Source organism: Oncorhynchus nerka, linkage group LG24 (genome assembly GCF_034236695.1).
Source record: "Oncorhynchus nerka isolate Pitt River linkage group LG24, Oner_Uvic_2.0, whole genome shotgun sequence".
Lineage (NCBI taxonomy): Eukaryota > Metazoa > Chordata > Actinopteri > Salmoniformes > Salmonidae > Oncorhynchus > Oncorhynchus nerka.
The window spans coordinates 100,608,919-100,635,506 of NC_088419.1; the positions used below are offsets into that span (position 1 = coordinate 100,608,919).

Genomic DNA, 26,588 nt, shown 5'->3' on the forward strand with positions numbered 1-26,588 from the left:
TTGGGTGTCATATGGACACAGCCGATAACAGAGGCAACTCGTTCTTCTGTCTTTCCCTTCAGGAGACAGTGGTGACCCTGCGTGGTCTGTGGGCATTGGGTTACCAGGTACTGCTGTCGTATGATGACCAGTCAGCAGCACGACACCAGGCTCTGTGGCCAGGTATACCGTACTGGTGGGCCAACCAATACACGGCCAGCGGGGTGGTCAGCTATATGGACTGGCAGAAAGACATGGGACGCCCAGGTATGTGAAAAGCCCTTGACGAAAAGTAATAAATAACTTAGAGGTTCAGACATGTTTCAGTGCCTAGTCTACACACCTCTTGCACAGTCTTCACATTTTGCCGTCTTCTAATTTAATACTTTTTGGGGATTAAATAGTATATTTTTCCTACAGATCTACACAACCTACTCCACATTTCCGAATTTGAACGTTTTCCAAATTAATCAAAAATGAAGATGTCTTAATTGTGTAGGGTTAGGGTATGTCTTCACACCCCAAGAGATAATACTTGGTGGAAGAGCCTTTAGCAGCCATTACAGCTGTGAACCTGGTTTGAATAAGAATCGACCAACTTTGCACAACTCAAGTTTTGTGGTGGCAGCATCATGTTATGGGTATTTATTGTGGTTTCAGCATCATGTTATGGGTATTTATTGTGGTGGCAGCATCATGTTATGGGTATTTATTGTGGTTTCAGCATCATGTTATGGGTATTTATTGTGGTGGCAGCATCATGTTATGGGTATTTATTGTGGTGGCAGCATCATGTTATGGGTATTTATTGTGGTTTCAGCATCATGTTATGGGTATTTATTGTGGTGGCAGCATCATGTTATGGGTATTTATTGTGGTTTCAGCATCATGTTATGGGTATTTATTGTGGTGGCAGCATCATGTTATGGGTATTTATTGTGGTTTCAGCATCATGTTATGGGTATTTATTGTGGTTTCAGCATCATGTTATGGGTATTTATTGTGGTGGCAGCATCATGTTATGGGTATTTATTGTGGTTTCAGCATCATGTTATGGTTATTTATTGTGGTGGCAGCATCATGTTATGGGTATTTATTGTGGTTTCAGCATCATGTTATGGGTATTTATTGTGGTGGCAGCATCATGTTATGGGTATTTATTGTGGTGGCAGCATCATGTTATGGGTATGCTTTTCACTGACGGGGACTGGGGAGTTTGTCACGATTAGAATAAATATAGAAGGAGCAAAGCCCAGGTAAAAACCTAAATGAAAACCCGCCGTAGTCTTCTGTAAACCTAACCCTGCAATAGTGTTGTATTTTTCAGTGGGACAATTACAAAAAAATGTATGACAAAGACACCAGAATGGATTTTCAAGATGTGTTTCTGAATGATATGAATATTGCTGTCCACCAATAACTCCTGACCAAATTTACTGAGAAAAAAAAACTATGGATGTACAATATGTTGCCCTAAGAGTTATTGTCAAGAGAAGAAGAGTTATTGGTAGAATCTTATTTAAGATGATGCACATCTGTAATGGTTGACAAAGACGCTTCCATCAATCTTAGCTCTGGGGTGGGAAGACGTACGCAAACAACATCTTCATTCATTTAGGTTGTGTAGATCAGTATGATTTCATTTGGGGCTGTATTCAATCAGATATGCTTTAGCTGACATTTGCATAGCAAATAGAGTACGGGCACTTCCATAGAGCACAAACCCAAATGTTAGAACTGGTTATCACACTTTGAGGTTAGAAAAACACCTACCATGTGTCATGACTGTCCACGAGAATAGGTCAGATCAGGTTTGCAATGAATAACTTCAATCAGACCCCCTCTCACCCGTAGAGGGGGAAGGAAAGAACTAGTGGGGATTAACAACTCACCCGTAGAGGGGAAGGAAAGAACTAGTGGGGATTAACAACTCACCCGTAGAGGGGAAGGAAAGAACTAGAGGGGATTAACAACTCACCCGTAGAGGGGGAAGGAAATAACTAGAGGGGATTAACAACTCACCCGTAGAGGGGAAGGAAATAACTAGTGGGGATTAACAACTCACCCGTAGAGGAAATAACTAGAGGGGATTAACAACTCACCCGTAGAGGGGAAGGAAATAACTAGTGGGGATTAACAACTCACCCGTAGAGGGGAAGGAAATAACTAGTGGGGATTAACAACTCACCCGTAGAGGGGAAGGAAATAACTAGTGGGGATTAACAACTCACCCGTAGAGGGGAAGGAAATAACTAGTGGCGATTAACAACTCACCCGTAGAGGGGAAGGAAAGAACTAGAGGGGATTAACAACTCACCCGTAGAGGGGGAAGGAAAGAACTAGTGGGGATTAACAACTCACCCGTAGAGGGGAAGGAAATAACTAGTGGGGATTAACAACTCACCCGTAGAGGGGGAAGGAAATAACTAGAGGGGATTAACAACTCACCCGTAGAGGGGAAGGAAATAACTAGTGGGGATTAACAACTCACCCGTAGAGGAAATAACTAGAGGGGATTAACAACTCACCCGTAGAGGGGAAGGAAATAACTAGTGGGGATTAACAACTCACCCGTAGAGGGGAAGGAAATAACTAGTGGGGATTAACAACTCACCCGTAGAGGGGAAGGAAATAACTAGTGGGGATTAACAACTCACCCGTAGAGGGGAAGGAAATAACTAGTGGCGATTAACAACTCACCCGTAGAGGGGAAGGAAAGAACTAGAGGGGATTAACAACTCACCCGTAGAGGGGGAAGGAAAGAACTAGTGGGGATTAACAACTCACCCGTAGAGGGGAAGGAAATAACTAGTGGGGATTAACAACTCACCCGTAGAGGGGGAAGGAAATAACTAGTGGGGATTAACAACTCACCCGTAGAGGGGAAGGAAATAACTAGTGGGGATTAACAACTCACCCATAGAGGGGAAGGAAATAACTAGTGGGGATTAACAACTCACCGGTAGAGGGGAAGGAAATAACTAGTGGGGATTAACAACTCACCCGTAGAGGGGGAAGGAAATAACTAGTGGGGATTAACAACTCACCCGTAGAGGGGAAGGAAATAACTAGTGGGGATTAACAACTCACCCGTAGAGGGGAAGGAAATAACTAGTGGGGATTAACAACTCACCCGTAGAGGGGAAGGAAATAACTAGAGGGGATTAACAACTCACCCGTAGAGGGGAAGGAAATAACTAGTGGGGATTAACAACTCACCCGTAGAGGGGAAGGAAATAACTAGAGGGGATTAACAACTCACCCGTAGAGGGGAAGGAAATAACTAGTGGGGATTAACAACCACATCCTGGTGTAAATCAGGGGGGAAGATCCAGGACTGTACTATCCAAATTCACCAAAGGAATGTGCTTTGTCTCAACAGACCTTTTTTCTGCTAAAACTCTTAACACGCTCAAGCGACTAGTGGAACATTTGTAACGTAGAACGGGGGGAATCAGAACCTTACAAGCGTGCCGCGAAAAGGCCCAAATCCATTTTCTAAGGCTTCCCCGTTCACCGAGAGATCTCCGGCAAAACCAGGCATTTCACGTAAATACATGCATGATTTCTTGCTCAAAGCGGGCGGTGGTTCATGTGCAAAGTATATGGTTAGTGAATGTGGCAATGTTAAGTGTCTCTGTCCCCCTCTCTCCATCTCTTCTTTAACAAGCATCCATGTTGTCATTCCGCTAGGGACCCTTTTTCAGCGTATTATGTCTCCAGTTAATATCGGTGTAGTATGTGTGTTTATCCTGTGTTCCCATTTAATTAGCTAGTAAATAATAATTCAACCAATTTCTGTAGTACTGAATCAAGTAAGGCTCGGGTTTTTGCAGATGCAATGTTACGACTGTTCAGAATGATACGAGGTTATGATTAAGTTTTCTGTATAGATGTGATAGGTAAATTCGGGAGATGGTAACTCTTTAAAGAACTTCTCTCGTGGTGCCCCAGATCCTAATGAGTTAATTGTTACATGATGAATTTAACAATTAAACATATTTAGTTAAATAAATAACAGTCCTCAGATTAATGTTAAAGTCAAGTCACCAAAAAAAAAGAAACGTACATGAACTATTGCTTGATTTCAGAGGCACAACTCTCAGCATGACCTATGACCAGATCAAGATGGCGCCAATAGAGGTGCCAGCTTTGCTTCAAGTCCAGGAAACTGTGCAGGATTTGCAGTACACGAGCGAGAAACGCACTCGACCACTGCTACTCTAACTTCCGTGCTGCATATAAGGCCCTCCTTTTGGCAAATCTGACCATGACTCCATCTTGTTGCTCCCCTCCTGTTGCATAAACTAAAACAGGAAGCGTCCATGCTTAGGTCTATCCAAAGCTGGTGTGACCAATCACATTCCACGCTTCAAGGTTGCTTCGATCACGTGGACTGGGATATGTTCCGGGTAGCCTCAGACAATAACATTGACGTATTCACTGACTCGTGAGCGAGTTTATAAGGAAGTGTATAGGAGATGTTGTACCCACTGTGACTATTAAAACCTTCCCGAACCAGAAACTGTGGATTGATGGCAGCATTCACGCAAAACCGGAAGCACGTACCACCGCATTTAATCATGGCAAGGCAACTGGAAACATGACCAAATACAAACAGTGTAGTTATTCCCTCTTCAAGGCAATCAAACAAGCAAAGTGTGATTATAGACACAAAGTGGAGTCGCAATTCAACGGCTCAGAAACGAGATGTATGTGGCAGGGTCTTCAGACAATCACGGATTACAAAAAGAAAAACAGCTCCATCGCAGACATCAAAGTCTTGCTCCCAGACAAATTAAACAACTTCTTTGCGCTCTTGAGGACAAAACAGTGCCAACAACACGGCCCGCTACCAAAGACTGTGGCCAAATGTTCATAGATGACCTGCAGGGTCAGATAATAATAATCAGTTGACTTTTCATAGCCGATCATTCAGAGTATCTCTACTGCACCTACTGTCTCTAGAGAGTTAAAAACAGCAGGTCTGGGACAAGGCAGCACATCCGGCGAACAGGTCAGGGTTCCATAGCCACAGGCAGAACAGTTGAAACTGGAGCAGCAGCACGACCAGGTGGACTGGGGACACCAAGGAGTCATCAAGAAGGACACCAAGGAGCCAACCTCGACAATAAACAATACCCCACACAGACATGGAGGGAACAGAGGGCTAAATACACAGAGTAATTATGAGGAGCGGTAAACCAGGTGTGCAGGAAAACAAGACAAAACAAATGGAAAATTAAAGGTGGAGCGGCGATGGCTAGAAGACTGGTGACGTCGACCGCCGAACACCGCCCGAACAAAGAGAGGGACCGACTTCGGCGGAAGTCGTGACATCAATAGATGTAGTATAAACTATCCTTTAGTCTTGAAATATTTGGTTGTTTAGTACACTACCTTACTCACTCTGTTTAGCACATGGCCTCACATGTGAATCCTTAAAGAGATGGGTGGGGCTCAGGCTTAAGAAGGTGTAAACGATGTTGAATTGGTGTAGACAAAGAAGAGCTCTCTAGTGGGTGTACCAAAACATTCAAAGGCCATTCTCTCAAAAGTGGGGTTACAAGTTTATCAACTTTCAAAGCGGAATTACTTTCCAATTGTTCCTCAACTGTAGTGTATGATATACCATTTTCTAGTCTCTACTTTCATCCAATGCAAAAAACACCATTTAAAATGTTGCTACATAAGACCGAATGGAGCCGGACCAATAACATCTCCTAGCCATGTGTATGTGACCAATAACATCTGCTAGCCATGTGTATGTGACCAATAACGGCTGCTAGCCATGTGTATGTGACCAATAACGGCTGCTAGCCATGTGTATGTGACCAATAACGGCTGCTAGCCATGTGACCAATAACGGCTGCTAGCCATGTGTATGTGACCAATAACATCTCCAAGCCATGTGTATGTGACCAATAACATCTGCTAGCCATGTGTATGTGACCAATAACATCTGCTAGCCATGTGTATGTGACCAATAACATCTGCTAGCCATGTGTATGTGACCAATAACATCTGCTAGTCATGTGTATGTGACCAATAACATTTGATTTGACTTCTGACTGTTCTGCAACTGAGGTATAACCAGTGATGTAGTGGTAAAAACAGTTGAGGCGTGACCAGTGATGTAGTGGTAAAAACAGCTGAGGCGTGACCAGTGATGTAGTGGTAAAAACAGTTGAGGCGTGACCAGTGATGTAGTGGTAAAAACAGTTGAGGCGTGACCAGTGATGTAGTGGTAAAAACAGCTGAGGCGTGACCAGTGATGTAGTGGTAAAAACAGTTGAGGTATAACCAGTGATGTAGTGGTAAAAACAGTTGAGGTATAACCAGTGATGTAGTGGTAAAAACAGTTGAGGTATGACCAGTGATGTAGTGGTAAAAACAGTTGAGGTATAACCAGTGATGTAGTGATAAAAACAGTTGAGGCGTGACCAGTGATGTAGTGGTAAAAACAGTTGAGGTATGACCAGTGATGTAGTGGTAAAAACAGTTGAGGTATAACCAGTGATGTAGTGGTAAAAACAGTTGAGGCGTGACCAGTGATGTAGTGGTAAAAACAGTTGAGGTATGACCAGTGATGTAGTGGTAAAAACAGTTGAGGTATAACCAGTGATGTAGTGGTAAAAACAGCTGAGGCGTGACCAGTGATGTAGTGGTAAAAACAGTTGAGGTATAACCAGTGATGTAGTGGTAAAAACAGTTGAGGTATAACCAGTGATGTAGTGGTAAAAACAGTTGAGGCGTGACCAGTGATGTAGTGGTAAAAACAGCTGAGGCGTGACCAGTGATGTAGTGGTAAAAACAGTTGAGGTATAACCAGTGATGTAGTGGTAAAAACAGTTGAGGTATAACCAGTGATGTAGTGGTAAAAACAGTTGAGGCGTGACCAGTGATGTAGTGGTAAAAACAGTTGAGGTATAACCAGTGATGTAGTGGTAAAAACAGTTGAGGTATAACCAGTGATGTAGTGGTAAAAACAGTTGAGGTATGACCACTTTTTTTTTTTTACCAAGAAAAGCCAATTGAAACCCAGTCTCTTCTTCAAGGGAGACCTGGCCAAGAAGGCAGCAACAGTCAATACATTACAGAATGAAAACATACAACATGATACGGGCAAAAAAAAAAAGCATTTACATTCCTCTGTAACAGTCTCTATTTTACATTCATTCAGTGGCACTAACATATCTAGATGAAGCAGGGATTCTAGACTATTCCATGCCTCTGGTGCACAAGACGAGAAGGTAGTCTTGCCTAATACTGTAAATGTCCTGGGGACTTTAAGTAGTAACCACCTAGCAGACGGGGTAACTGCTGGTGGTGAAGGAGACCAGACTACAGAGGGAGTTTACCTGCTGGTGGTGAAGGAGACCAGACTACAGAGGGAGTTTACCCAAAAGGGCTTTGTAGACACATGTAGCTTTCTGCGCATATAAAGAGTGATCCAATCTACCATTTAGTACAATGTACAATGGTGGGTGGGTGACTTGGCATTTGTAAAAATGTGCAAGGATGCATGATGAACAGAGTCCAGTCTCTGTAAGACAGAGGAGGCTGCATGATAGACAGAGGAGGCTGCATGATAGACAGAGGAGGCTGCATGATAGACAGAGGAGGCTGCATGATAGACAGAGGAGGCTGCATGATAGACAGAGGAGGCTGCATGATAAACAGAGTACAGTCTCTGTAAGACAGAGGAGGCTGCATGATAAACAGAGGAGACTGCATGATAAACAGAGGAGGCTGCATGATAAACAGAGTCCAGTCTCTGTAAGACAGAGGAGGCTGCATGATAAACAGAGTCCAGTCTCTGTAAGACAGAGGAGGCTGCATGATAAACAGAGTCCAGTCTCTGTAAGACAGAGGAGGCTACATGATAAACAGAGGAGGCTGCATGATAGACAGAGGAGGCTGCATGATAAACAGAGTCCTGTCTCTGTAAGACAGAGGAGGCTGCATGATAAACAGAGTCCAGTCTCTGTAAGACAGAGGAGGCTGCATGATAAACAGAGTCCAGTCTCTGTAAGACAGAGGGGGCTGCATGATAAACAGAGTCCAGTCTCTGTAAGACAGAGGAGGCTGCATGATAAACAGAGTCCAGTCTCTGTAAGACAGAGGAGGCTGCATGATAAACAGAGTCCAGTCTCTGTAAGACAGAGGGGGCTGCATGATAAACAGAGGGGGCTGCATGATAAACAGAGGAGGCTGCATGATAAACAGAGTCCAGTCTCTGTAAGACAGAGGAGGCTGCATGATAAACAGAGTCCAGTCTCTGTAAGACAGAGGGGGCTGCATGATAAACAGAGTCCAGTCTCTGTAAGACAGAGGAGGCTGCATGATAAACAGAGTCCAGTCTCTGTAAGACAGAGGAGGCTGCATGATAAACAGAGGAGACTGCATGATAAACAGAGGAGGCTGCATGATAAACAGAGGAGGCTGCATGATAAACAGAGTCCAGTCTCTGTAAGACAGAGGAGGCTGCATGATAAACAGAGTCCAGTCTCTGTAAGACAGAGGAGGCTGCATGATAAACAGAGTCCAGTCTCTGTAAGACAGAGGAGGCTACATGATAAACAGAGGAGGCTGCATGATAGACAGAGGAGGCTGCATGATAAACAGAGTCCTGTCTCTGTAAGACAGAGGAGGCTGCATGATAAACAGAGTCCAGTCTCTGTAAGACAGAGGAGGCTGCATGATAAACAGAGTCCAGTCTCTGTAAGACAGAGGAGGCTGCATGATAAACAGAGTCCAGTCTCTGTAAGACAGAGGGGGCTGCATGATAAACAGAGGAGGCTGCATGATAAACAGAGTCCAGTCTCTGTAAGACAGAGGAGGCTGCATGATAAACAGAGTCCAGTCTCTGTAAGACAGAGGAGGCTGCATGATAAACAGAGTCCAGTCTCTGTAAGACAGAGGAGGCTGCATGATAAACAGAGTCCAGTCTCTGTAAGACAGAGGAGGCTGCATGATAAACAGAGGAGGCTGCATGATAAACAGAGGAGGCTGCATGATAAACAGAGGAGGCTGCATGATAAACAGAGTCCAGTCTCTGTAAGACAGAGGAGGCTGCATGATAAACAGAGTCCAGTCTCTGTAAGACAGAGGAGGCTGCATGATAAACAGAGTCCAGTCTCTGTAAGACAGAGGAGGCTACATGATAAACAGAGGAGGCTGCATGATAGACAGAGGAGGCTGCATGATAAACAGAGTCCTGTCTCTGTAAGACAGAGGAGGCTGCATGATAAACAGAGTCCAGTCTCTGTAAGACAGAGGAGGCTGCATGATAAACAGAGTCCAGTCTCTGTAAGACAGAGGAGGCTGCATGATAAACAGAGTCCAGTCTCTGTAAGACAGAGGGGGCTGCATGATAAACAGAGGAGGCTGCATGATAAACAGAGTCCAGTCTCTGTAAGACAGAGGAGGCTGCATGATAAACAGAGTCCAGTCTCTGTAAGACAGAGGAGGCTGCATGATAAACAGAGTCCAGTCTCTGTAAGACAGAGGGGGCTGCATGATAAACAGAGGAGGCTGCATGATAAACATAGTCCAGTCTCTGTAAGACAGAGGAGGCTGCATGATAAACAGAGTCCAGTCTCTGTAAGACAGAGGAGGCTGCATGATAAACAGAGTCCAGTCTCTGTAAGACAGAGGAGGCTGCATGATAAACAGAGTCCAGTCTCTCTAAGACAGAGGAGGCTACATGATAAACAGAGGAGGCTGCATGATAGACAGAGGAGGCTGCATGATAAACAGAGTCCTGTCTCTGTACGACAGAGGAGGCTGCATGATAAACAGAGTCCAGTCTCTGTAAGACAGAGGAGGCTGCATGATAAACAGAGTCCAGTCTCTGTAAGACAGAGGAGGCCGCATGATAAACAGAGGAGACTGCATGATAAACAGAGGAGGCTGCATGATAAACAGAGGAGGCTGCATGATAAACAGAGTCCAGTCTCTGTAAGACAGAGGAGGCTGCATGATAAACAGAGTCCAGTCTCTGTAAGACAGAGGAGGCTACATGATAAACAGAGGAGGCTGCATGATAGACAGAGGAGGCTGCATGATAAACAGAGTCCTGTCTCTGTACGACAGAGGAGGCTGCATGATAAACAGAGTCCAGTCTCTGTAAGACAGAGGAGGCTGCATGATAAACAGAGTCCAGTCTCTGTAAGACAGAGGGGGCTGCATGATAAACAGAGGAGGCTGCATGATAAACAGAGTCCAGTCTCTGTAAGACAGAGGAGGCTGCATGATAAACAGAGTCCAGTCTCTGTAAGACAGAGGAGGCTGCATGATAAACAGAGTCCAGTCTCTGTAAGACAGAGGGGGCTGCATGATAAACAGAGTCCAGTCTCTGTAAGACAGAGGAGGCTGCATGATAAACAGAGTCCAGTCTCTGTAAGACAGAGGAGGCTGCATGATAAACAGAGTCCAGTCTCTGTAAGACAGAGGGGGCTGCATGATAAACAGAGGAGGCTGCATGATAAACAGAGTCCAGTCTCTGTAAGACAGAGGAGGCTGCATGATAAACAGAGTCCAGTCTCTGTAAGACAGAGGAGGCTGCATGATAAACAGAGTCCAGTCTCTGTAAGACAGAGGAGGCTGCATGATAAACAGAGTCCAGTCTCTGTAAGACAGAGGAGGCTGCATGATAAACAGAGTCCAGTCTCTGTAAGACAGAGGAGGCTGCATGATAAACAGAGTCCAGTCTCTGTAAGACAGAGGAGGCTGCATGATAAACAGAGTCCAGTCTCTGTAAGACAGAGGAGGCTGCATGATAAACAGAGTCCAGTCTCTGTAAGACAGAGGAGGCTGCATGATAAACAGAGTCCAGTCTCTGTAAGACAGAGGAGGCTGCATGCATATACAACAACAACAATCAATTACAGAGAGAAAAGTGGCCTGAACAAGCTTCTTTCTAGCCATAAGCGGGAAGCAAGCCTTATACGAAAATAAAAACCCTAATTTCATCATAAGATTATCCATGTACATTTGTAAAGGACAACTTCACATCCAACCATATACCTCGATATTTGTAGGATGACACGTTTTCAATGGATAAGCCACCAGATGTGACAATGCAAACCTGTTTTCTACATTCAAGACCAGTTTGAGACCATAAAGGGAGGCCTGCAGTAACTGAAAAGCAGTCTGGAGCTCTTCAACAGCCTGAACCAGAGAAGAAGCACAATATATGACTGGAGCATCTGTATGTCGTGTCTTTGGCATCATTCAACTGAAGACTTTTATTTTTATCAAATAAATTCTCTGTAATTAGTATTACGTGATTAAACTAACTTAATCATGTAACTGTAATTAACTAGGAAGTCGGGGCACCTAGGACAATATTCAGATTACAAAGTTATAATTTTCCTAATATAACTTTTCAGATATTTTCATATCTGATCAATTAGTCTTCTCTTCTAGTGGAGCAGGTTGAGAGTTTCAAGTTCCTTGGTGTCCACATCACCAACAAACTAACATGGTCCAAGCACACCATGACAGTCGTGAAGCGGGCACGACAACACCTGTCCCCCCTCAGGAGACTGAGTACTGGGTCCTCAGATCCACAAAAAGTTCTACAGTTGCACCATCGAGAGCATCCTGACCGGTTGCATCACCGCCTGGTATGGCAACTGCTCAGCCTCCGACCGCAAGGCACTTCAGAGGGTAGTGCGTATGGCTCAGTACATTACTGGGGCTAAGATGACTGCCATCCAGGACCTCTATACCAGGCGGTGTCAGAGGAAGGCCCTAGAAATGGTCAGACTCCAGCCACCCTAGTCAAAGACTGTTCTCACTGCTACCGCACGGCAAGTTGTACCAGTACCCCCTGTATAGAGCCTCCACATTGACTCTGTACCGTAACACCCTGTATATAGCCTCCACATTGACTCTGTACCGTAACACCCAGATGCAACAAAGCATCCTTCACTCATGCTGCCAAACATACCCTCGTAAAACTGACCATCCTACCGATCCTCGACTTCGGTGATGTCATCTATAAAATAGCCTCCAACACTCTACTCAACAAACTGGATGCAGTCTATCACAGTGCCATCCGTTTTGTCACCAAAGCCCCATACACTACCCACCATTGCGACCTGTACGCTCTCGTTGGTTGGCCCCCGCTTCATACTCGTCGCCAAACCCACTGGCTACAGGTTTATCTACAAGTCTCTGCTAGGTAAAGCCCCGCCTCATCTCAGCTCACTGGTCACCATAGCAGCACCCACTCGTAGCACGCGCTCCAGCAGGTATATCTCACTGGTCACCATAGCAGAAATTCCATGTAGCCTTGTTGACAAGTTAGAACGCTGGAATGTATAAGATGTAATCTACACCTCGATTAGGATTCTAGAAATCCTTATAGATTTTTTATTTATTTAATTTTTTACATTTGAGCCTAATTCTTTCTATATAGCGTACACTTCCTCCTTTTGAACTGCTAAGGAGAGTAGGATGGTGTGGCTTCGTGATCAAGGTGTGTCTGCTACCGTCGGTTAATACTCAATCTGATTCAATCTGGGCCTTACGACTGTACAAGGGGTGTGTAGACTTTCACACGACACTGCATGTTATTACTCTTCAGATAGCAACATATCAAGAGGACCAGGACAATGTCTCTAGTGATACTGTTGTGAACTGCCCCTGTAAAAAGGGCTTTATAAAATCCATTTGATGTGAAGTCAGTGTGTTCAGAGATGTCCTGTAGGGCTCAATCTGTGTCGCTGGTCTCCACGAACACAACATTAATCTTTACATTTCAAACGCTGTAATGCTGAACTTCTGTGATACGGATTGAATAGAGCCCTTAAACTTTAATCCTCGTTTTGTTTTGTTCAGATGGTTTCTTTGTGTCTGGTCTGAACCTGACGGCTGACCGCTCCTACATCGCGCTGCACCCCCGTCAGTCCCTGCAGACCCTAACTCTGGCTAACTGGAAGGAGCTGAGGCCATGGCTGGAGGAACAGGTCCCTGGACCACACTCTAACAACCTCAACATCATAGCAGGAGACTTTATAGGACCTGTCCCCTTCTGTCCTCTGGTCATCAACCTCAATAGAAAACTGTTACGGCAGCAGAGGATGGATGAGAGGAGAGGATGGATGAGAGGAGTCTTAGAGGAGAGGATGGATGAGAGGACTCTTAGAGGAGAGGATGGAGGAGAGGATGGATGAGAGGAGTCTTAGAGGATGGATGAGAGGAGTCTTAGAGGAGAGGATGGATGAGAGGAGTCTTAGAGGAGAGGATGGATGAGAGGACTCTTAGAGGAGAGGATGGATGAGAGGAGTCTTAGAGGAGAGGATGGATGAGAGGAGTCTTAGAGGAGAGGATGGATGAGAGGAGTCTTAGAGGAGAGGATGGATGAGAGGAGTCTTAGAGGAGAGGATGGATGAGAGGAGTCTTAGAGGAGAGGATGGATGAGAGGACTCTTAGAGGAGAGGATGGATGAGAGGATGGATGAGAGGAGTCTTAGAGGAGAGGATGGATGAGAGGACTCTGAGAGGAGAGGATGGATGAGAGGAGTCTTAGAGGAGAGGATGGATGAGAGGACTCGGAGAGGATGGATGAGAGGACTTAGAGGAGAGGATGGATGAGATGATGGATGAGAGGACTCTTAGAGGAGAGGACTCTTAGAGGAGAGGATGGATCAGAGGAGTCTTAAAGGAGAGGAGGACTGACCGACCTACAGATGAGAAATAAAATACCTGGTTTAGGGAGTAATTCCATCAAAAATACGTAATTCAAAGAGAACAGAAAACTGCTACATCAGCAAAGTTACGACTGAGGACAACCAGTCATTATTTAGTTTCACTGGGAATCATACAGACCATAGAAAGTCATTCCAATAGAAGCCCTAGATACTTCAGAAATGGTTCACACCCTTGACTTTTTACACATTTTGTTACAGCCTGAATTTAAAATTGATTAAATTGAGATTTTGTGTCACTGGCCTACACATAATTCCACTTTGACATGTGGTATTATGTTTTTAGAAATGATTTAAAAATGAAAAGCTGAAATGTCTTAAGTCTATAAGTATTCACCCCTTTTGTTATGGCAGGAGTAAAATGTACAAGTCACATAATTAGTGTCATGGACTCACTCTGTGTGCAATAATAGTTTAACATGATTTCTGAATGACTACCTCATCTCTGTACCCCACATATACAATTATCTGTAAGGTCCCTCATCTCTGTACCCCACACATACAATTATCTGTTAGGTCCCTCATCTCTGTACCCCACATATACAATTATCTGTCAGGTCCCTCATCTCTGTACCCCACACATACAATTATCTGTTAGGTCCCTCATCTCTGTACCCCACATATACAATTATCTGTTAGGTCCCTCATCTCTGTACCCCACACATACAATTATCTGTTAGGTCCCTCATCTCTGTACCCCACACATACAATTATCTGTTAGGTCCCTCATCTCTGTACCCCCACACATACTGTAAGGTCCCTCATCTCTGTACCCCACACATACAATTATCTGTCAGGTCCCTCAGTCGAGCAGTGAATTCCACACAGATTCAACCACAAAGACCAGGGTGGTTTTTACAATGCCTTGCAAAGAAAAGCACCTATTGGTAGATGGTAAAAAAAAGAAAGCAGACATTGAATATCCCTTTGATCATGGTGAAGTTATTAGTTATACTTTGGATGGTGTATCAATAAGCCCAGTCACTACAAAGATACAGGTGTCCTTCCTAACTCAGTTGCCGGAGAAGAAGGAAACTGCTCAGGGATTTCACCATGAGGCCAATGGTGACTTTAAAACAGTTACAGAGTTTAATGGCTGTGATAGGAGAAAACTGAGGATGGATCAACAACGTTGTAGTTACTCCACAATACTAAACTAATTGACACAGTGAAAAGAAGGAAGCCTGTACAGAATAAACTATATTCCAAAACATGCATCCTGTTTGAAATAAGGCACTAAAGTAAAACTGCTAAAAAAATTGGCAAAGAAATGATCTTTATGTCCTGACTACAAGGTGTTATATTTTGGGCCAATCCAACACATCACTGAGTACGACTCTTCCTATTGTCAAGCATGGTGGTGGCTGCATCATGTTATCGGTGTGCTTACCATCGGCAAGGACTAGGGAGTTTTTTATGATGAAAAGAAACGGGAATAGAGCTAAGCACAGGCAAAATCCTAGAGGAAAACCTGGTTCAGTCTGCATTCCAGACACTGGGAGATTAATTCACCCTTCAGCAGGACATTAACCTAAAACAAATAGGAGGACAAATATAGACTGGAGTTGCTTACCAAGATGACAGTGAATGCTCCTGAGTGGCCTAGTTACAGTTTTAACTTAAAGTCGGCTTGAAAATCTATGGCAAGACTTGAAAATGTCAGTCAAGCATTGATCAACAACCAACTTGACAGAGCTTGAAAAATTTACAAAAGATTCATGTGCAAATATTGTACAAACCAGGTTTGCAAAGCTCTTAGAGACTTACCCAGAAAGACTCACAGCTCTTAGAGACTTACCCAGAAAGACTCCCAGCTGTAATCGCTGCCAAAGGTGATTCTAACATGTATTGTCAGAGGGTGTGAAAACATCTCTAAATTAGATATTTCTGTATTTCATTTTCAATACATTTGCAAAAAAAACAACATGTTTCAGTTTGTAATTCTGGGGTATTGTGTGTAGATGGGTAAAACAACATGTATTCAGTTTGTCATTCTGGGGTATTGTGGGTAGATGGGTAAAACAACATGTATTCAGTTTGTCATTCTGGGGTATTGTGGGTAGATGGGTAAAACAACATGTATTCAGTTTGTCATTCTGGGGTATTGTGGGTAGATGGGTAAAACAACATGTATTCAGTTTGTCATTCTGGGGTATTGTGGGTAGATGGGTAAAACAACATGTATTCAGTTTGTCATTCTGGGGTATTGTGGGTAGATGGGTAAAACAACATGTTTCAGTTTGTCATTCTGGGGTATTGTGGGTAGATGGGTAAAACAACATGTTTCAGTTTGTCATTCTGGGGTATTGTGGGTAGATGGGTAAAAACAACATGTTTTCAGTTTGTCATTCTGGGGTATTGTGGGTAGATGGGTAAAACAACATGTTTTCAGTTTGTCATTCTGGGGTATTGTGGGTAGATGGGTAAAACAACATGTTTTCAGTTTGTCATTCTGGGGTATTGTGGGTAGATGGGTAAAAACAATGAATAACTTTTATTCAGGCTGCAACAACATGTGGACTAAGGCGAGTATGAATTCTCACTGAAGCCCCTGTACCTCATACCTACGCTGAAGCCCCTGTACCTCATACCTACGCTGAAGCCCCTGTACCTCATACCTACGCTGAAGCCCCTGTACCTCATACCTACGCTGAAGCCCCTGTACCTCATACCTACGCTGAAGCCCCTGTACCTCATACCTACGCTGAAGCCCCTGTACCTCATACCTACGCTGAAGCCCCTGTACCTCATACCTACGCTGAAGCCCCTGTACACTCCGTATTCCCCTTTCAACAGAAAAACTGTTACATGAATCTTACAGTACAGGTCAATATTTTGTTTTAGAGGGTCATTAAGCCCACCAAAAGTCATTCCAAAAGAACCACTAAATAGGCTACCTCTTATTCATACATTCGTTTTTCCTTTTTCTATGCAAATGGATATTCAAATATGTACAGGAATATTCTACTTTTTTACAGTGATGATATATTCAATTTAAGAGATCACATGTTACACATGCACTGTTTCTCCACTGAAACAAGCAGATCCAGCCCAGGTGAGATGTGAAACATGATAGACAGTTAATAATTAATCAATATACTGTCATACCTTGTCACTTTCCTGTTAATATATTTACATTAAAATGCATTTTATCATTCATACAACAAGAGTAGTGTGGTTTTCTGATGAAACAGCTTTTTGTGTGTTCCCTAATAAAAGGATGTTATAACAGGAACTCTCGGTAACAGTGATTATTGGTAAAGGCTTCAGCATGGTTCAGTTCGGCCAAACTCGCCTAACTGAACCGAACAAGTGTGCACCATACTCCCTTAAAAGACCTATGCTTGAAAAACAAGAAAAAAAATTGGCTGTACTGGTAGTACCGTTTGTCCATTTTGAGACACCGTAGCCATTATACAAGTATTTTTTTGTTGTTGTAGTGGGGACAGTAACAATACTCAAAAAATAAATACTTTATTTGTATGTTAAGCTAACATAAAACATTTTTGAAGTTTGCATTAAGGTGTCTGTAATATAATAAATGCATTTCTATTGCTGCGCGGTGGCTTCAATAAAGCCTCCTGTCAATCATCCAGGGTTTAGACCTGCAGTGTTTCTAACTACCTAAGAACATCTTCCTGTAGCGTCCGTACGCAGCAGCACTGATGATCACCTTGACGACAGCGGAACCTTCATCTGGGTTAACGGCCACTTCCTGAACTGTTGCCTCCTTGTACAGCCAGCTGGAAACACACGAAGAAGAAGTTAATAACTTTATTTATATTGCGCTTTTCAATACAAGTAACAAAGTGATTCACATCATAAAATAAAAGTACTAACAAAGAAACAGACATGAGGAAGGAGAATGAAACGGATAGCTAATTAAAAATCAGACTTTAAAATCTAGACTTTGGAATGGTCAACAGTGGCCTGCCAGAGGACCCCAGGCTGTGTCCTGGCTCGTAGGGAGATGAATGGTCAACAGTGGCCTGCCAGAGGACCCCAGGCTGTGTCCTGGCTCGTAGGGAGATGAATGGTCAACAGTGGCCTGCCAGAGGACCCTAGGCTGTGTCCTGGCTCATAGGGAGATGAATGGTCAACAGTGGCCTGCCAGAGGACCCCAGGCTGTGTCCTGGCTCGTAGGGAGATGAATGGTCAACAGTGGCCTGCCAGAGGACCCCAGGCTGTGTCCTGGCTCGTAGGGAGATGAATGGTCAACAGTGGCCTGCTAGAGGATGTCAGGCTGTGTCCTGGCTCATAGGGAGATGAATGGTCAACAGTGGCCTGCCAGAGGACCCCAGGCTGTGTCCTGGCTCGTAGGGAGATGAATGGTCAACAGTGGCCTGCCAGAGGACCCCAGGCTGTGTCCTGGCTCGTAGGGAGATGAATGGTCAACAGTGGCCTGCCAGAGGACCCCAGGCTGTGTCCTGGCTCGTAGGGAGATGAATGGTCAACAGTGGCCTGCCAGAGGATGTCAGGCTGTGTCCTGGCTCATAGGGAGATGAATGGTCAACAGTGGCCTGCTAGAGGATCTCAGGCAGGCTGTGTCCTGGCTCATAGGGAGATGAATGGTCAACAGTGGCCTGCCAGAGGACCCCAGGCTGTGTCCTGGCTCGTTGGGAGATGAATGGTCAACAGTGGCCTGCCAGAGGACCCCAGGCTGTGTCCTGGCTCACAGGGAGATGAATGGTCAACAGTGCCCTGCCAGAGGACCCTAGGCTGTGTCCTGGCTCATAGGGAGATGAATGGTCAACAGTGGCCTGCCAGAGGACCCTAGGCTGTGTCCTGGCTCATAGGGAGATGAATGGTCAACAGTGGCCTGCCAGTGGACCCCAGGCTGTGTCCTGGCTCATAGGGAGATGAATGGTCAACAGTGGCCTGCCAGAGGACCCCAGGCTGTGTCCTGGCTCATAGGGAGATGAATGGTCAACAGTTGCCTGCCAGAGGACCATAGGCTGTGTCCTGGCTCATAGGGAGATGAATGGTCAACAGTGGCCTGCCAGAGGACCCCAGGCTGTGTCCTGGCTCATAGGGAGATGAATGGTCAACAGTGGCCTGCCAGAGGACCCCAGGCTGTGTCCTGGCTCGTTGGGAGATGAATGGTCAACAGTGGCCTGCCAGAGGACCCCAGGCTGTGTCCTGGCTCACAGGGAGATGAATGGTCAACAGTGCCCTGCCAGAGGATCCCAGGCAGGCTGTGTCCTGGCTCATAGGGAGATGAATGGTCAACAGTGGCCTGCCAGAGGACCCTTGGCTGTGTCCTGGCTCATAGGGAGATGAATGGTCAACAGTGGCCTGCCAGAGGACCATAGGCTGTGTCCTGGCTCATAGGGCGATGAATGGTCAACAGTGGCCTGCTAGAGGACCATAGGCTGTGTCCTGGCTCATAGGGAGATGAATGGTCAACAGTGGCCTGCTAGAGGATCTCAGGCAGGCTGTGTCCTGGCTCGTAGGGAGATGAATGGTCAACAGTGGCCTGCTAGAGGATCTCAGGCAGGCTGTGTCCTGGCTCATAGGGAGATGAATGGTCAACAGTGGCCTGCTAGAGGATCTCAGGCAGGCTGTGTCCTGGCTCGTAGGGAGATGAATGGTCAACAGTGGCCTGCTAGAGGATCTCAGGCAGGCTGTGTCCTGGCTCATAGGGAGATGAATGGTCAACAGTGGCCTGCCAGAGGACCCTAGGCTGGGTCCTGGCTCATAGGGAGATGAATGGTCAACAGTGGCCTGCTAGAGGATGTTAGGCTGTGTCCTGGCTCATAGGGAGATGAATGGTCAACAGTGCCCTGCCAGAGGACCCCAGGCTGTGTCCTGGCTCATAGGGAGATGAATGGTCAACAGTGGCCTGCTAGAGGATCCCAGGCAGGCTGTGTCCTGGCTCATAGGGAGATGAATGGTCAACAGTGGCCTGTCAGAGGACCCCAGGCTGTGTCCTGGCTCATAGGGAGATGAATGGTCAACAGTGGCCTGCTAGAGGATCCCAGGCAGGCTGTGTCCTGGCTCATATGGAGATGAATGGTCAACAGTGGCCTGCTAGAGGAACCCAGGCTGTGTCCTGGCTCATAGGGAGATGAATGGTCAACAGTGGCCTGCCAGAGGACCCCAGGCTGTGTCCTGGCTCATAGGGAGATGAATGGTCAACAGTGGCCTGCTAGAGGACCCCAGGCTGTGTCCTGGCTCATAGGGAGATGAATGGTCAACAGTGGCCTGCTAGAGGATCTCAGGCAGGCTGTGTCCTGGCTCATAGGGAGATGAATGGTCAACAGTGGCCTGCTAGAGTAACCCAGGCTGTGTCCTGGCTCATAGGGAGATGAATGGTCAACAGTGGCCTGCTAGAGGACCCCAGGCTGTGTCCTGGCTCATAGGGAGATGAATGGTCAACAGTGGCCTGCTAGAGGATCTCAGGCAGGCTGTGTCCTGGCTCATAGGGAGATGAATGGTCAACAGTGGCCTGTCAGAGGACCCCAGGCTGTGTCCTGGCTCATAGGGAGATGAATGGTCAACAGTGGCCTGCTAGAGGACCCTAGGCTGTGTCCTGGCTCATAGGGAGATGAATGGTCAACAGTGGCCTGCTAGAGGACCCCAGGCTGTGTCCTGGCGTGAGGAGGCGTGTCTACTGATACACTGTTTTAATGGAGGTGTGTCTACTGATACACTGTATTAATGGAGGTGTGTCTACAGATACACTGTATTAATGGAGGTGTGTCTACAGATACACTGTATTAATGGAGGTGTGTCTACAGATACATTGTATTAATGGAGGTGTGTCTACAGACACACTATATTAATGGAGGTGTGTCTACAGATACACTGTATTAATGGAGGTGTGTCTACAGATACACTGTATTAATGGAGGTGTGTCTACAGATACACTGTATTAATGGAGGTGTGTCTACTGATACACTGTATTAATGGAGGTGTGGAGGAGGTGTGTCTACAGATACACTGTATTAATGGAGGTGTGTCTACAGATACACTGTATTAATGGAGGTGTGGAGGAGGTGTGTCTACAGATACACTGTATTAATGGAGGTGTGTCTACAGATACACTGTATTAATGGAGGTGTGTCTACAGATACACTGTATTAATGGAGGTGTGTCTACTGATACACTATATTAATGGAGGTGTGGAGGAGGTGTGTCTACAGATACACTGTATTAATGGAGGTGTCTATAGATACACTGTATTAATGGAGGTGTGTCTACAGATACACTGTATTAATGGAGGTGTGTCTACAGATACACTGTATTAATGGAGGTGTGTCTACAGATACACTGTATTAATGGAGGTGTGTCTACAGATACACTGTATTAATGGAGGTGTGTCTACAGATACACTGTATTAATGGAGGTGTGGAGTAGGTGTGTCTACAGATACACTGTATTAATGGAGGTGTGTCTACTGATACACTGTATTAATGGAGGTGTGGAGGAGGAGGTGTGTCTACAGATACACTGTATTAATGGAGGTGTGTCTACAGATACACTGTATTAATGGAGGTGTGTCTACAGATACACTGTATTAATGGAGGTGTGTCTACAGATACACTGTATTAATGGAGGTGTGTCTACTGATACACTGTATTAATGGAGGTGTGTCTACAGATACACTGTATTAATGGAGGTGTGTCTACAGATACACTGTATTAATGGAGGTGTGTCTACAGATACACTGTATTAATGGAGGTGTGTCTACAGATACACTGTATTAATGGAGGTGTGTCTACAGATACACTGTATTAATGGAGGTGTGTCTACAGATACACTGTATTAATGGAGGTGTCTATAGATACACTGTATTAATGGAGGTGTGTCTACTGATACACTGTATTAATGGAGGTGTGGAGGAGGTGTGTCTACAGATACACTGTATTAATGGAGGTGTGTCTACAGATACACTGTATTAATGGAGGTGTGGAGGAAGTGTGTCTACAGATACACTGTATTAATGGAGGTATGTCTACAGATACAATGTATTAATGGAGGTGTGTCTACAGATACAATGTATTAATGGAGGTGTGTCTACAGATACACTGTATTAATGGAGGTGTGTCTACAGATACAATGTATTAATGGAGGTGTGTCTACAGATACACTGTATTAATGGAGGTGTGTCTACTGATACACTGTATTAACTAGTTGCTCCTACCCTCTACTTTTTTGAACATTTTGTTAAAAATCGCGCAACATTTCAGCGCCCTGCTACTCATGCCAGGAATATAGTACGTTCATATGGTTAGAATGTGTGGATAGGAAACCCTCGGACGTTTTTAAAACTGGTTAAATCACGACTGTGGCTATAACATAACGTGCGTTACATCGGAAAGCGCAGGAAAACCTGATCACAGAAAATGGAAATAAATATCCTTGCGCCACTTCCAGCAATTGTTAACAGTGAGCCGAATTAGATAAGACCGAGCATTCAACTCCCACAGCATCCCCATGTTGTCTAGAGTCTTGTGAATTGAATCATCTTTGATTCTTGGTTGAACCGAAACAGGGGCACCACTTACCTCCGGTCTCCGCCCAGATCATTCCGGAAGAGCTCTCTCGTGAAATTTTTTCCAAGACGACAGCTAATGATTTTTACATCGCCTACGGATGATTTTTATCGCTTATTAACGTTTACTAATACCTAAAGTAGCATTACAAACGTATTTCGAAGTGTTTTGTGAAAGTTTATCGTCTACTTTTTGAATTTTAAAAAATGATGTTACGTTGTGAAATCGCTGTTTTTTTCGTTTATCACACAGTCTACATATAACGATATCTTGGCTTTATATGGCCCGATTTAATCGAAATAAAGACCCAATAGTGTTTATGGGACATCTAGGAGTGCCAACAAAGAAGATGGTGAAAGGTAATGACTGTTTTCTATTTTATTGTGCGGTTTGTGTAACGCCGAAATGCAAATTATTTTGTTTACGTCCCCTGCTGTGCTTTTGTGTTGTAGTGTATTGGTGCATGCTATCAGATAATAGCTTCTCATGCTGTCGCCGAAAAGCATTTTAAAAATCTGACTTGTTGCCTGGATTCACAACGAGTGTAGCTTTAATTTGATACCCTGCATGTGTATTTTAATGAACTTTTGAGTTTTAACTAATACTATTAGCATTTAGCGTAGCGCATTTGCATTTCCAGAGCTCTAGTTGGGACGCAAGCGTCCCAAGTAGAAGCAAGAGGTTAATGGAGGTATGTCTATAGATACACTTGTATTAATGGAGGTGTGTCTACAGATACACTATATTAATGGAGGTGTGGAGGAGGTGTGTCTACAGATACACTGTATTAATGGAGGTGTCTATAGATACACTGTATTAATGGAGGTGTGTCTACAGATACACTGTATTAATGGAGGTGTGTCTACAGATACACTGTATTAATGGAGGTGTGTCTACAGATACACTGTATTAATGGAGGTGTGTCTACAGATACACTGTATTAATGGAGGTGTGTCTACAGATACACTGTATTAATGGAGGTGTGTCTACAGATACACTGTATTAATGGAGGTGTGTCTACAGATACACTGTATTAATGGAGGTGTGTCTACAGATACACTGTATTAATGGAGGTGTGTCTACAGATACACTGTATTAATGGAGGTGTGTCTACAGATACACTGTATTAATGGAGGTGTGTCTACAGAAACACTGTATTAATGGAGGCGTGTCTACAGATACACTGTATTAATGGAGGTGTGTCTATAGATACACTGTATTAATGGAGGTGTGGAGGAGGAGGTGTGTCTACTGATACACTGTATTAATGGAGGTGTGGAGGAGGAGGTGTGTCTACAGATACACTGTATTAATGGAGGTGTGGAGGAGGTGTGTCTACAGATACACTGTATTAATGGAGGTGTGTCTACAGATACACTGTATTAATGGAGGTGTGGAGGAGGTGTGTCTACAGATACACTGTATTAATGGAGGAGTGTCTACTGATACACTGTATTAATGGAGGTGTGTCTACAGATACACTGTATTAATGGAGGTGTGTCTACTGATACACTGTATTAATGGAGGTGTGTCTACAGATACACTGTATTAATGGAGGTGTGTCTATAGATACACTGTATTAATGGAGGTGTGTCTACAGATACACTGTATTAATGGAGGTGTGTCTACAGATACACTGTATTAATGGAGGTGTGTCTATAGATACACTGTATTAATGGAGGTGTGTCTACTGATACACTGTATTAATGGAGGTATGTCTATAGATACACTGTATTAATGGAGGTGTGTCTACAGATACACTATATTAATGGAGTTGTGGAGGAGGTGTGTCTACAGATACACTGTATTAATGGAGGTGTGTCTACTGATACACTGTATTAATGGAGGTGTGTCTATAGATACACTGTATTAATGGAGGTGTGTCTACAGATACACTGTATTAATGGAGGTGTGTCTACAGATACACTGTATTAATGGAGGTGTGGAGTAGGTGTGTCTACAGATACACTGTATTAATGGAGGTGTGTCTACTGATACACTGTATTAATGGAGGTGTGTCTACTGATACACTGTATTAATGGAGGTGTGTCTACAGATACACTGTATTAATGGAGGTGTGTCTACAGATACACTGTATTAATGGAGGTGTGTCTACAGATACACTGTATTAATGGAGGTGTGTCTACAGATACACTGTATTAATGGAGGTGTGTCTACAGATACACTGTATTAATGGAGGTGTGTCTACAGATACACTGTATTAATGGAGGTGTGTCTACTGATACACTGTATTAATGGAGGTGTCTATAGATACACTGTATTAATGGAGGTGTGTCTACTGATACACTGTATTAATGGAGGTGTGGAGGAGGTGTGTCTACAGATACACTGTATTAATGGAGGTGTGTCTACAGATACACTGTATTAATGGAGGTGTGTCTACAGATACACTGTATTAATGGAGGTGTGGAGGAAGTGTGTCTACAGATACACTGTATTAATGGAGGTATGTCTACAGATACAATGTATTAATGGAGTTGTGTCTACAGATACACTGTATTAATGGAGTTGTGTCTACAGATACACTGTATTAATGGAGGTGTGTCTACAGATACACTGTATTAATGGAGGTGTGTCTACAGATACACTGTATTAATGGAGGTGTGTCTATAGATACACTGTATTAATGGTCGCGCAGATACACTGTATTAATGGAGGTGTGTCTACAGATACACTGTATTAATGGAGGTGTGTCTACAGATACACTGTATTAATGGAGGTGTGTCTACAGATACACTGTATTAATGGAGGTGTGTCTACAGATACACTGTATTAATGGAGGTAAATGTCTACAGATACACTGTATTAATGGAGGTATCTTTGTCTACAGATACACTGTATTAATGGAGTGTGAAATTTTTTACAGATACACTGATTATTAATGGAGGTGTGTCTACTAAAGTAGATACACTGTATTAATGGAGGTGTCTTTTTATTTTAAAAAATGAGATACACTGTATTAATGGAGTGTGTCTATCTTGATACACTGTATTAATGGAGTGTTTATGGGACATCTGGAGTGCCAACAAAGAAGATGGTGACAGATGACTGTTTTGTATTTTAATGGAGGTGTGTCTACAGATACACTGTATTAATGGAGTGTGTGTCTACAGATACACTGTATTAATGACTTGTGTGGAGGAAGTGTGATACCCTACAGATACACTGTATTAATGGAGGTATGTCTACAGATACAATGTATTAATGGAGTTGTGTCTACAGATACACTGTATTAATGGAGTTGTGTCTACAGATACACTGTATTAATGGAGGTGTGTCTACTGATACACTGTATTAATGGAGGTGTGTCTACTGATACACTGTATTAATGGAGGTATGTCTATAGATACACTGTATTAATGGAGGTGTGTCTACAGATACACTGTATTAATGGAGGTGTGTCTACAGATACACTGTATTAATGGAGGTGTGTCTACAGATACACTGTATTAATGGAGGTGTGTCTACAGATACACTGTATTAATGGAGGTGTGTCTACAGATACACTGTATTAATGGAGGTGTGTCTACAGATACACTGTATTAATGGAGGTGTGTCTACAGATACACTGTATTAATGGAGGTGTGTCTACAGATACACTGTATTAATGGAGGTGTGTCTACAGATACACTGTATTAATGGAGGTGTGTCTACAGATACACTGTATTAATGGAGGTGTGTCTACAGATACACTGTATTAATGGAGGTGTGTCTACAGATACACTGTATTAATGGAGGCGTGGAGGAGGTCTGTCTACTGACATACTGTATTAATGGAGGTGTGTCTACAGATACACTGTATTAATGGAGGTGTGTCTACAGATACACTGTATTAATGGAGGTGTGTCTACAGATACACTGTATTAATGGAGGCGTGGAGGAGGTCTGTCTACTGACATACTGTATTAATGGAGGTGTGTCTACAGATACACTGTATTAATGGAGGTGTGTCTACAGATACACTGTATTAATGGAGGTGTGTCTACAGATACACTGTATTAATGGAGGTGTGTCTACAGATACACTGTATTAATGGAGTGTCTATAGATACACTGGATGGAGGTGTGTCTACAGATACTGACATACTGTATTAATGGAGGTGTGTCTACAGATACACTGTATTAATGGAGGTGTGTCTACAGATACACTGTATTAATGGAGGTGTGTCTACAGATACACTGTATTAATGGAGGTGTGGAGGAGGTGTGTCTACAGATACACTGTATTAATGGAGGTGTGTCTACAGATACACTGTATTAATGGAGGTGTGTCTACTGATACACTGTATTAATGGAGGTGTGGAGGAGGTGTGTCTACAGATACACTGTATTAATGGAGGTGTGTCTACAGATACACTGTATTAATGGAGG

The 26,588-nt window shown here is 44.0% G+C and overlaps 2 protein-coding genes across 2 annotated transcripts in view; one reads left to right on the top strand and one right to left on the bottom strand.

Annotated features, from left to right (window-relative positions):
• Positions 1-16,866, top strand: part of si:dkey-66a8.7 (PI-PLC X domain-containing protein 1) — a 37,202-nt gene extending 20,336 nt beyond the window's left edge. Inside the window, exons 5-6 of the mRNA XM_029654521.2 lie at positions 63-246; positions 12,832-16,866. Of these exons, the coding sequence (XP_029510381.2) occupies positions 63-246; positions 12,832-13,166 (519 nt within the window). The 3' untranslated portion in view covers positions 13,167-16,866. The remainder of the gene's footprint in view (positions 1-62; positions 247-12,831) is intronic.
• A 291-nt stretch (positions 16,867-17,157) lies between these two features.
• The window catches only part of gtpbp6 (GTP binding protein 6 (putative)), a 37,913-nt gene continuing 28,482 nt past the window's right edge, over positions 17,158-26,588 (bottom strand). Inside the window, exon 10 of the mRNA XM_065009405.1 lies at positions 17,158-17,442. Coding sequence (XP_064865477.1) covers positions 17,316-17,442 — 127 coding nt within the window. The 3' untranslated portion in view covers positions 17,158-17,315. The remainder of the gene's footprint in view (positions 17,443-26,588) is intronic.